Source organism: Neoarius graeffei, chromosome 13 (genome assembly GCF_027579695.1).
Source record: "Neoarius graeffei isolate fNeoGra1 chromosome 13, fNeoGra1.pri, whole genome shotgun sequence".
Lineage (NCBI taxonomy): Eukaryota > Metazoa > Chordata > Actinopteri > Siluriformes > Ariidae > Neoarius > Neoarius graeffei.
In genome coordinates this window covers 60214200-60227218 of record NC_083581.1, presented here as the reverse complement: position 1 = coordinate 60227218, position 13019 = coordinate 60214200, and the positions used below count along the sequence as shown (strand labels likewise).

The window sequence follows — 13019 nt, the reverse complement described above, 5'->3', positions numbered from 1 at the left end:
TTAGGATGTTAAAACACCCCAGTGGCACAATAATGATAATTTGTCAGTAGCCCTCTAATCCATCTACCATCAGAAAGGGACCATTACATTACTGACATTTAGCAGACACTCTTATCCAGAGTGACTTACAACATACCCAGAGAAGCCCAGGGAGCAGTTGGGTGTGGGGTGCCTTGCTCAAGGGCACTTCAGCCATTCCTACTGGTCCAGGGAATTGAATCAGCAACCTTCTGATCCCAACGCTGCATCGCTAACTTTTAGGCCATGGCTTCCCCACTACAGAATCACAGCTGAGCTGATATTATTTGGTTACTGGAAACTTTTCAGTCACACTAAAATAGTAAAATTGTAGTGATGTGCTACTTATTATGAGAGGATCAGATGCACAGCATTGCTAAAATTTAAAAACACTCCAATAGCACTGTTGTGAAAGCTTTACCATCCAACTGATATCTGCTCATTAGTGGTTCTATTCCAGAGGGGGCTATGGAGCAGTTGGGTGTGAGGTGCCTTGCATAAGGGCACTTCAGCCATTCCTGCTGATCCAGGGAATCAAACCAGCAACCTTCTGATCCCCAAGCTGCAGTGCTAACCTTTAAGCCATGGCTTCCTCACTACAGAATCACAGCTGAGCTGATATTATTTGGGTATTGGAAACTTTTCAGTCATAGTAAAATGGTAGTGACGCGCTTCTTATGAGAGGATCAGGTGCAGCAGCATTGCTAGGATGTAAAAACATCCCAGTGGCACAATAATAATTTGTCAGTACCCCTCTAATCTATCATCAGAAAAGGACCATTACATTACTGGCATTTAGCAGACACTCTCATCCAGAGCAATGTACAACATACCCAGAGAAGCCTAGGAAGCAGTTGGGTGTGAGGTGCCTTGGTCAAGGGTACTTCAGCCATTCCTGATGGTCCCGGGAATCAAACCAGCAACCTCCTAATCCCATCACTGTGTCTCTAACCTTTAAGCCATGGCTTCCCCACTATAGAATCACAGGTGACCTGATCTTATTTGGGTATTGGAAACTTTTCAGTCACACTAAAATAGTAGCAACATGCTACTTATGAGAGGATCAGATGCACAGCATTGCTAAAATGTAAAAACACCCCAATGACACAGTTGTTACAGTTCTACCATCCAAGTAATACCTGCTCATTAGTGGTTCTATGGTGGTTCCTTTTCTTTAAAGGGCAAGGTAGAGGTGATCTGACAAACTGTGCTTAGCAACTGATATGCTAGAATCACTAATTGTAAAAGGGGAAAAATGTAAGCATATGGTAGATGTAGCCTACAGTGGCAGAAGTCAGAAGTTTGCATATAGCATCATGAATGTCATCATGGACATCAGTGTCATGACAATATTGGGCTTTCAGTAATTTCTTTGAACTGTTCTTTTGCTGTGGCAGAGTGATTGTACAACATATATTTAATAGAAAAAAAGCACAATTTAGTGCACAAGTTTTAATTTATTTTGGGTTTTCTGAAATCCACATGGTCAAAATTATACATACAGGGTCAAAAATTTATACACGCCCATCCTTATATTGATAAAAGGGCTTGTTTGACAGCACTCATTGGATTAGTTAACACACCGTACAATGAAAAAGTCTAAGGAGCTCAGTGCAGAGAAGGACAGAAAGAGGATCATAGATTTACACAACTCAATGTCTTTTGGAGCCATTTCTAAACAACTGTATGTAAGTACAGTGAGAAGAAAAGAGAAACCTTTGTCACATGCATGCTTCAAGCACAGTGAAATTCATCCTTTACATTTAACCCATCTGAAGCAGTGAACACACGCACACACTCAGAGCAGTGGGCAGCCACACCAGAGCACCTGGGGAGCAGTCAGGGGTTAGGTACCTTGCTCAAGGGCACCTCAGCCCAAGGCCACCTCAGCCCAAGGCCGCCCCACGTCAACCTAACTGCATGTCTTTGGATTGTGGGAGAAACCGGAGCACCCGGAGGAAACCCACGCAGACGTGGGGAGAACATGCAAACTCCACGCAGAAAGGCCCACTGGGTTCGAACCTGGAACTTTCTTGCTGTGAGGCAACCGTGCTAACCACTACACCACCGTGCCGCCCTTTGCTGGAAGAAGACCCAAACTATCATCCTCAGCTGAGAGGAAATTGGTTCATATGGTTAGGAACAACCCAGGAATCACCAATACACAGGGCAGCCATGAACTGGAAGCTGCTAGAACATTGTCTACAGTCAAGTGAGTTTTACATCACCATGGCCTGAGAGTCCCTGCTCCAAAATTAACACTTTCAAGCTTGACTTAAGGTTGTAGCTGACCGCACGGACAACAAAAAAAAAACACCCTGGAGGAAAATGTTACGGTCAGATGAGACAAAGATTGAGTTGTTTGGCCACAATGACCAGAGGTACAGAGAAACACTGTACCAGCTGTTAAGCATGGTAGTGGTAGCATCATGCCCTGGGACTGTTTTGCTGCCAGTGGAAATGATGCATTGCACAAAGAGGATGGAATCATGAAGAAGGAGGACTACCTCAGAATTCTTCAGTATAACTTCAAACCTCCAGAAACGTAGACACAATCGGGTGTTCCAGCAAGACAATGACCCCAAACAGGCATCAAAGCTGGTTGTGGAAAAGATAAAGCAAAAAGCAGGCTAGCATTAAGTTTAAAACAAAAACCCTATCAAAAATATATACTGTAGATTGTGTTTACAGTGGGGCAAAAAAGTATTTAGTCAGTCACCAATTGTGCAAGTTCTCCCACTTAAAAAGATGAGTGAGGCCTGTAATTTTCATCATAGGTATACCTCAACTATGAGAGACAAAATGAGAAGAAGAAAAAAAAAATCCAGAAAATCACATTGTCTGATTTTTAAAGAGTTTATTTGCAAATTATGGTGGAAAATAAGTATTTGGTCAATAACAAAAGTTCGTCTCAATACTTTGTTATATACCCTTTGTTGGCAATGACAGAGGTCAAACGTTTTCTGTAAGTCTTCACAAGGTTTTCACACACTGTTGCTGGTATTTTGGCCCATTCCTCCATGCAGATCTCCTCTAGAGCAGTGATGTTTTGGGGCTGTCGCTGGGCAACATGGACTTTCAACTCCCTCCAAAGATTTTCTATGGGGTTGAGATCTGGAGACTGGCTAGGCCACTCCAGGACCTTGAAATGCTTCTTACGAAGCCACTCCTTCGTTGCCCAGGCGGTGTGTTTGGGATCATGTTAATGCTGAAAGACCCAGCCACGTTTCATCTTCAATGCCCTTGCTGATGGAAGGAAGTTTTCACTCAAAATCTCACAATATATAGCCCCATTCATTCTTTCCTTTACACGGATCAGTCATCCTGGTCCCTTTGCAGAAAAACAGCCCCAAAGCATGATGTTTCCACCCCCATGCTTCACAGTAGGTATGGTGTTCTTTGGATGCAACTCAGCATTCTTTCTCCTCCAAACACGACAAGTTGAGTTTTTACCAAAAAGTTCTATTTTGGTTTCATCTGACCATATGACATTCTCCCAGTCCTCTTCTGGATCATCCAAATGCTCTCTAGCAAACTTCAGACGGGCCTGGACATGTACTGGCTTAAGCAGGGGGACACGTCTGGCACTGCAGGATTTGAGTCCCTGGCGGCGTAGTGTGTTACCGATGGTAGCCTTTGTTACTTTGGGCCCAGCTCTCTGCAGGTCATTCACTAGGTCCCCCCATGTGGTTCTGGGATTTTTGCTCATTGTTCTTGTGATAATTTTGACCCCACGGGGTGAGATCTTGCGTGGAGCCCCAGATCGAGGGAGATTATCAGTGGTCTTGTATGTCTTCCATTTTCTAATAATTGCTCCCACAGTTGATTTCTTCACACCAAGCTGCTTACCTATTGCAGATTCAGTCTTCCCAGCCTGGTGCAGGTCTACAATTTTGTTTCTGGTGTCCTTTGACAGCTCTTTGGTCTTGGCCATAGTGGAGTTTGGAGTGTGACTGTTTGAGGTTGTGTACAGGTGTCTTTTATACTGATAATGAGTTCAAACAGGTGCCATTAATACAGGTAACGAGTGGAGGACAGAGGAGCCTCTTAAAGAAGGAGTTTCAGGTCTGTGAGAGCCAGAAATCTTGCTTGTTTGTAGGTGACCAAATACTTATTTTACCGAGGAATTTACCAATTAATTCATTAAAAATCCTACAATGTGATTTCCTGGATTCTTTCCCCCTGTTCTGTCTGTCATAGTTGAAGTGTACCTATGATGAAAATTACAGGCCTCTCTCATCTTTTTAAGTGGGAGAACTTGCACAATTGGTGGCTGACTAAATACTTTTTTGCCCCACTGTAAGTCAGGTCAGTGCCAGGAAACACACCAATTTAATTGAGCGCTACCAAATCTGCCAAGAAAAGTGGTCAAATATCAAATAGAATTCAGCTTGATGATGGCTACCAGAAACATCTGGCCATAGTGAAACTTAAGGGACGTCTAACCAAATATTAGGTGTTGGGTATGTATGTTTTTGAGCCTGTGTTGATTTCAGAAAATCTCATCTCATCTCATCTCATTATCTCTAGCCGCTTTATCCTTCTACAGGGTCGCAGGCAAGCTGGAGCCTATCCCAGCTGACTACGGGCGAAAGGCGGGGTACACCCTGGACAAGTCGCCAGGTCATCACAGGGCTGACACATAGACACAGACAACCATTCACACTCACATTCACACCTACGGTCAATTTAGAGTCACCAGTTAACCTAACCTGCATGTCTTTGGACTGTGGGGGAAACCGGAGCACCCGGAGGAAACCCACGCGGACACGGGGAGAACATGCAAACTCCACACAGAAAGGCCCTCGCCGGACCCGGGGTTCGAACCCAGGACCTTCTTGCTGTGCGGCGACAGCGCTAACCACTACACCACCGTGCCGCCCCGATTTCAGAAAATCTGAAATAAATTAAAACTTGTGCACCATTTTTTCCCCTATTAAAGATGTTTGTTGTACAATCATTCTACCTCGGAAAAAGAACAGTTCAAAGAAATCACCGAAAGCCAAATATTGCCATGGCTTTCATGTCCATGTAAGTAAACTTCTGACTGCAACTGTATGTAATACACAAGAGTAAATGGTCAGGTGGTGTTTGAGATCTCTTTTTTTTTTTATATCATCATCATCAAGTGTTAGGGATAGATTTTATTTGATGAAATGCTTTTGTGTTTTGGAAATTACATCCGGTACCAGTGAACAGTTTGGACACGCCTACTCATTCATAGGTTTTTCTGTATTTTGACTATTTTCTACATTGTAGAACAATACTGAAGACATCAAAACTATGAAATAACATGAAACATGGAGTTATGTGGTAAAAAAAAAAGCGTTAAGATATGCTTCATATTTTAGATTCTTTAAAGTAGCCAGTTTACCTTGATGATGCTTTGCACACTACTGGCATTATCTTAACCAGCTTCATGAGGGAGTCACCTGGAATGCTTTTCAATTAAGAGGTGTGTCTCATGAAAAGTTAATTCGTCCAATTTCTTGCCTTCTTGATGCATGAGCTCAAACAGTAAACGATAAAAATACAGTAAACAGCCCTATTCCACAACTGTAGTAATCCATATTATGTCAAGAACCGCTCAACTAAGTAAAGAGAAACAACTTTCAGACATGAAGTGTCTTTTAATTAATAAAAATAAAGAAAAAACAAAACAGATTTAGGTGTCCAAACTTTTGACTGATACTGTATACTTCATTTAAAATAATCATAATAAATTTATCCAATCCAGCAATAAAATCACACATGTACACTTGGTACTCAAGATCTATTGGTTGGTGGTGGTTTGGGTGGGGGCGCTGAGGAATTACACAGCTGTGCTGAGGATAACCAAACAAAATCAATAAAACGCAAGACACAGCTCATGCTTATTAAAAAATTAAAATAAAAATTTGGATGTGCAATTAATCAATCAGATTAGCGCATCTCACCTAAAAGAAATCAATCAGTGTTTCCCCCACAAGCAGTGCCTGGGATCCACCACTGGTGGGTGGCATGGTGGTGTAGTGGTTAGCACTGTTGCCTCACAGCAAGAAGGTTCTGGGTTCGAGCCCAGCAGCTGATAGGGGCCTTGCTGTGTGGAGTTTGCATGCTCTCCCCGTGTCTACACTATCATTCAAAAGTTTGGGGTCACCCAGACAATTTTGTGTTTTCCATGAAAAGTCACACTTTTATTTACCACCATAAGTTGTAAAATGAATAGAAAATATAGTCAAGACATTTTTCTGGCCATTTTGAGCATTTAATCGACCCCACAAATGTGATGCTCCAGAAGCTCAATCTGCTCAAAGGAAGGTCAGTTTTAGAGCTTCTCTAAAGAACTAAACTGTTTTCAGCTGTGCTAACATGATTGTACAAGGGTTTTCTAATCATCCATTAGCCTTCTGAGGCAATGAGCAAACACATTGTACCATTAGAACACTGGAGTGAGAGTTGCTGGAAATGGGCCTCTATACACCTATGGAGATATTGCACCAAAAACCAGACATTTGCAGCTAGAAGAGTCATTTACCACATTAGCAATGTCTCATCTCATTATCTCTAGCCGCTTTATCCTGTTCTACAGGGTCGCAGGCAAGCTGGAGCCTATCCCAGCTGACTACGGGCGAAAGGCGGGGTACACCCTGGACAAGTCGCCAGGTCATCACAGGGCCGACACATAGACACAGACAACCATTCACACCTACGGTTAATTTAGAGTCACCAGTTAACCTAACCTGCATGTCTTTGGACTGTGGGGGAAACCGGAGCACCCGGAGGAAACCCACACGGACACGGGGAGAACATGCAAACTCCGCACAGAAAGGCCCTCGCCGGCCACGGGGCTCGAACCCGGACCTTCTTGCTGTGAGGCGACAGCGCTAACCACTACGCCACCGTGCCGCCCACATTAGCAATGTATAGAGTGTATTTCTGATTAGTTGAAAGTGATCTTCATTGAAAAGAACAGTGCTTTTCTTTCAAAAATAAGAATTTCAAAGTGACCCCAAACTTTTGAACAGTAGTGTACATGGGTTCCCCCCCAAAGAGATGTGGTTAACATGGGGCAGAGCAAGGCACCTGACCCCCAACTGCTCCCTGGGTGCTGTAGTATAGCTGCCCACTGTTCTAGGTGCGCGTGTGTGTGTTCATTGCTTCAAATAGGTTAAATGCAGAGGATGAATTTCAGCGTGCATGTGACAAAGGCTGCGTCTTCTTCCTCACTGCAATTGCAGGTTTTACATCATATCAAGCCCAGGCTTTTTATTATTAATTAGTTCTACATATAACCTAACTGTGATAGAAAGCCATGACATTCTGTCGCATGTCCCAGACCCGGTGAAATGTAAGTGAATTGTCTTGGCCAGGCCTAAGGGTCCCATCTGCATCTCATCATTGCTGAGGAGTGTGCTCCCATCACCCAATCAAGCATCCAGCCAGAGCAGGTCATGATATATTTTTTTACCATATTAACATGCCATTGTGTGTCATGCCTGATGTAAAGACTCTTGTCTCTGCGAGCCTACCACACAGATTTAATACTTGTCATTTTTAGGGCATACCTAACAACATGTTTTCTTCCCCCCCCCAATCTGTCCCTCTGAGTTACATGTTGATCCTGGGATTGAGATGCTGGCCTCTTCTGCCCCTCGGACCTGCTTGATCCATCCTGGTGCCCTGTGTCTGGTCGGAGTTTTATCGCACCGCTCCTGTGAAGGACGGCCCCATGAGGACAGTTGAGGGTTATACCTGTTAAAACTGTTAATATTATAGTCAGGCTGTCTGTTGTTGCCCAAATGAGGATGGGTTCCCTTTTGAGTCTGGTTCCTCTCGAGGTTTCTTCCTCATGTCGTCTGAGGGAGTTTTTCCTTGCCACCGTCGCCACAGGCTTGCTCATTGGGGATAGATTAGGGATAAAATTAGCTCATCTTTTAAGTCGTTCAAATTCTGTAAAGCTGCTTTGCGACAAGACGGGTGTTCACACGGCAACTTTTACTCCGGTGTAGCACCGGGGCTGCCCCGTAGAGCGTTCACACGGTACAAAGTTATACCGGTGTCGCCCCTGAAAGCTGCTTAAACCGGTGCAAATCTAACCCTGCTCGGGAGGTGGTTTAAGAAACTTACTCCGGAGTAAATGCTAGTTTGCGGGGCAGCACCGATATAAAATGGGCCGTCTGAACGCTACAGGGGTAGACTCGCTACGCGTGAGGAGAGTTGATTACATAAGGGTATTGCATAATTTGCATCCTGGTATTTTGCGCTTCCAAAATGGCGAATATCAACAACAACAGAACTGCGTGTCTTCCAGTGTTGCCAGATTTGGCAGTTTTAAGTGCATTTTGGCGGATTTGAACATATTTTGGGCTGGAAAACGTCAGCAGTATCTGGCAACACTGGTGTCTTCATCCACGTTGTTTTCCCGGCGCTTGGTGATGCCATGACAACCGGGAAAAAGAAGTACATTTTCACGCATGCGCATATTTCATTTCCGCATTATTACTATCGGAAGTGATAGGAAATGATAGTAATAAAAGGAAATATCAAAACTTTATTACTATCAAAGGAAATGATAGTAATAAAGTTTTTGCTACTATACGGTCGCAGAAACTGCCATGTGAACGCAAGTGGGGCTGCACCGGTGCTAACACGCTTCTCTCTAGTAAGCAGGGTTGTGACGTGTGAACGCTGCGCAAAATTTACACCGGTGTAAGATATATCGCAACAAAATACATCGGTGCAGCATCGATGCAAATATGTGCCGTGTGAACACCCTAAATGTTTATTGTTAAAAGCGCTGTACAAATAAACTTGATTTGATTTGACATAGTGGTTCAGTTACTAGAGGCAGTTAACAGTAAAACGGGATTTTCATGCAGGAATACACTCTTGATGAACACCAGTTCATTAGTGCACCATGCACACACATTCACACCTAGGGCTAAAGTTAGTGAACCCAATCTGTCAGCATGATTTGAGGAGGTGGATGTAAATCAGCGTATCTGGAAGAAACCGATGCGAATATGTGGACAGCATGCAAAGCTTCACATTATAGACAGATACCTGAACTCCAGATCGAAACGAGGACCCTGGAGCTATTTGGTAGCAATGCTAACCATAGCAATCACCATGTCAACATAAAACCAGGTTTAAAAAAAAAAAAAACCCTCAGAAAAAGGAACTTCAGCCCTTAAAGGAACAGTCCACTGTACTTCCATAATGAAATATGCTCTTATCTGAATTGGGACGAGCTGCTCTGTACCTCTCCGAGCTTTGCGCGACCTCCCAGTCAGTCAGACGCGCTGTCACTCCTGTTAGCAATGTAGCTAGGCTCAGCATGGCCAATGGTATTTTTTGGGGCTGTAGTTAGATGCGACCAAACTCTTCCGCGTTTTTCCTGTTTACATAGTTTTCCTGTTTACTTAGTTTTCCTGTTTACTAACACCTGCGTGCTTCGACAGCGCATTGATACGGAGCTCAGATATCAATGCGCTGCCGAAGCGTGCAGAAGGTGTTAGTACGCCTGTCATTATAGTGCGGACTTTCCATAGCATAGAAAATCGCTACGTTTCAATTTGTGTAACTGAACTTGTTTCATATCACTGGTCATATAAACCTATGTAAACAGGAAAAACGCCGAAGAGTTTGGTCGCATCTAACTACAGCCCCAAAAAATACCATTGGCCATACTGAGCCTAGCTACATTGCTAACAGGAGTGACAGCGCGTCTGACTGACTGGGAGGTCGCGCAAAGCTCGGAGAGGTACGGAGCAGCTCGTCTCAATTCAGATAAGAGCATATTTCATTATGGAAGTACGGTGGACTGTTCCTTTAAGCACCTAGTACAGATGGTTGGTGTTTTTTTTCCCCCCCCTTTCTTTAAAAATCAGCCCACACAACATACTCCCATTCCTCCAGCAAAACATTTGAACTTTATTAACTACCTCAAAATCCCAAAATGTAATTAATTTTCACATTCTCATACAAAGGATTGACAATCCCTCTGCATTTATACTTTTATTAATAAAAATTTACAGTACTTGACCATCAGTTTAAAGGTAGACCCAGGACCTAGAATTAAAAACCTTGATTAGTGCGTAGTTCAGCATCAAAAAAAATGTAGGCTACTGGTTAAAGTTTCTACCTTTAAAACTAACTTATTTGTTAAGAGGTACATTTCATGTAAATTGACCAGGGTTAGCAAACAAAATAAATTAATTTATATTAATTTAATCTCCGTGAAAATGTGAACATCCGTACAGACTTCATTCCTAAAACATAGATAGTAGGTCTAAATTTATAGCAAATAATTTAAGAATGAACTGCTTAATGGAGTGGGGAAACACTATTTATACCTTTCTTGCATTAAAGACAGTAAGCCTTTCTTTAAAAAAAAAATTAAATATACATATATGCCATCAGCCCAAACTGGTGTCTTTCACAACGCTCACTGTAATCTTGCAGTCTAATGTGGGCATCAGGTGGTCTACTGTCATCAATGTGTCAATCACATGGCTTAAATGGGAAGAGTGCAGCGGTCAGGCCAAATAGTTGCATTTATCGCCATGCACGATTAAGTAATTTTACTTCTGCCAGCCGCTTGCTGATCATAGTAGCGAAGAATAGACCAAGAAGTACACTGCTGATCAGTACATAATCATAATCATCCTTAAGGACATCAAATTGTTTGGAAGGGTAAACTCTGGTCTGGTAGATATCAAGGCCATATGCAACAACCTACAGGAGGAAAAGAAGAAAACGTTTACAAAAAGTTGTGCAATCTAATGGCACAGAATTAAATGGAAATAACCAGAAGACGCATTCCCGAAACAAAAGTCTGCATCCCGACAGTTTCAATTCATTGTAAAATAGAAATGCTCTCCCAAATAAAACAATGTATTCCTTGATGTTGAAAACACAAGGTGTGGATGTAATCCAAATGATTCTATCTACATTCACTGGATATGAGCAATCGCACACTGATTGGCTACTCTACTACTAGGATATCAGCTCATACCATGAGTAGAGAAAACAAAATGGCAGCGCACAAAGTCAGATACATCACTTTGTTATCAAGTATTTAAAAGAAAAAGAAATAGCTAAAAGAATATTAGTTCCCGTTCCCACACTCCATTAGCCTAGTAAACTAGACCCACCCGCCTAGTGGCCAAAAATATTTTTGCCTACGAGTGGGTCGAGCCTCGCACCATATCAACAAAACACCCCGGGCATCAAATCGTGCCCGCCAATCACAACGCAAGGTTTTTGTTTGGATTCTTTGGGCGGGCTTTTGCAGGAGTGACGACAAGGCTGCGCGACGCTGGAGAAAGCACAGCAGGAAAGATGGCTACGACTAGTGAACAGCGCGCGTTTGACTCCGCTTTGGAATCAGTTTTAGAAGAATTAGACTTGGAGTTTTCGTTGAAACATGAGCAGGAAGAGGCTCTCCGCTCATTCCTTTTCAAGAAGGACGTTTTCGCTGTTTTGCCAACCGGCTATGGCAAAAGTCTGATCTACCAGCTGGCTCCGCTCGTAGCCAAAAGGATGGGCTAGTTTGTGCAGTACGAAGAATTAATAAACAGCTTTGAAACATTACTTTTTGATTGTTTCTTATTTTCCCGTTATTTTAAATTTAAGGGAAATTATTTCACCAAACACCACTAAATAAAAACTCTCAAAAACAGTTTAAGCAAACCCTTGGAAAAAAAAAAAAAACAACAAAAAAAAAAACGAGTGTATGTTAAGTATGTGGTACAGACTCCAAACTTGTGGTCATTATCTCCAAACTTCTTAATATCTAGAACCTGTTTATTAATTAATACGCATTTTGAAAAATTATTTATTTCAAGGTCTCCCCCACTGCTTTCTGTCGCTCTGACTACGTCACAGTCACTGTTGCGCTGATTGGTCAGAGCGTTGGCCTATACGCACAGAGACAGTTTGAAAGACAGCGGGTTGTTCCTCCCACACCCTTCGGAAATGTCTACGACCGAGACCAGACTAAATATTCACATTTAGTCTGGCTTGCCAGGCTAACACTCCATCCCAGTTGGTGGCAATAATGCACCTTTAAGTTGGTTTGCCAAACGCCAAAAAACCCGAAAGATTATGATGGCGGAGCGTGTTGCGGAACCAACCGAGGACAAAATAAAAAAAACTCTCCTTGAAAACAAAGGACAACAAAAATATGGAATGAAAGTAGTTCATGGTAAGAACTTTTTTTTAAAAAAAAGAATTATCACATTTTTCACAAATTGCCACTGGCATTTTGCTGATTTGTTTACATTCTAAGCGGAAATGATTTTGTCGGCCATTTTGTACAAAGTTTTTATTTATCGAATTTGCAAAAAAGCGCTCTCTCAAAAGCCAGTGAATGTGGCTATAACAAAACAGTTCTTCCACTCAGTCTCATCATACAAGGCTTATAGTTAACTTGGCGCTTACTGTACACGCCTCATCAGCTCGTGTACGACTCGATTTTGTGGAATAACTTAAATTTAAAAGGTCTCTTGGGAAAATATCACATCTTGGAAGTTTCAAAAACTTCAAGGATACTAAAGAAGTTGGAGGCAGTTATAAATGCAAAGGATGAGTGTACAAGCTATTATAGGCTGTTTTCGCAGTCAGAAATGGGGATGCAAACTTTTGCAGTGAAAATTCTGGTTTTCCCACGTTAGTACATGACCATTATTGTTACTTGCTATAATGAAGGAATATTTGTGAAACATTAATTAAACATCACGTTGGTATAAATGAATATTTGTCATGAAGGTGCACAGACTTTTGCACTCTACTGTATAACATAACCATGATGACTAAAGCACATGAAAGATGAAGTTAATGAAACCTCATTTCAAGTGAGCAAGAAAAAAAACGTGATTATTTCATGGATATAATTAAATCCAGTCACATTGGTGAAGATAAAGATGCTCACCAGGCATGTAGACTCCAGGCCAGATGGGGCAGTATAGATACCCCTCACCCTTGACACAGTTTGGTTGTAGTTAATAAACCACTCA

The 13019-nt window shown here is 42.3% G+C and overlaps 1 protein-coding gene across 1 annotated transcript in view; it reads right to left on the bottom strand.

The window, feature by feature from the left end:
- Positions 1–10002: 10002 nt before the first annotated feature.
- Positions 10003–13019, bottom strand: part of emc1 (ER membrane protein complex subunit 1) — a 41726-nt gene continuing 38709 nt past the window's right edge. Inside the window, exons 20-21 of the mRNA XM_060938225.1 lie at positions 12935–13019; positions 10003–10737 (exon numbers count right to left, since the gene is read on the bottom strand). The exon at positions 12935–13019 is cut by the window's right edge and continues 45 nt beyond it. Of these exons, the coding sequence (XP_060794208.1) occupies positions 10558–10737; positions 12935–13019 (265 nt within the window). The 3' untranslated portion in view covers positions 10003–10557. The remainder of the gene's footprint in view (positions 10738–12934) is intronic.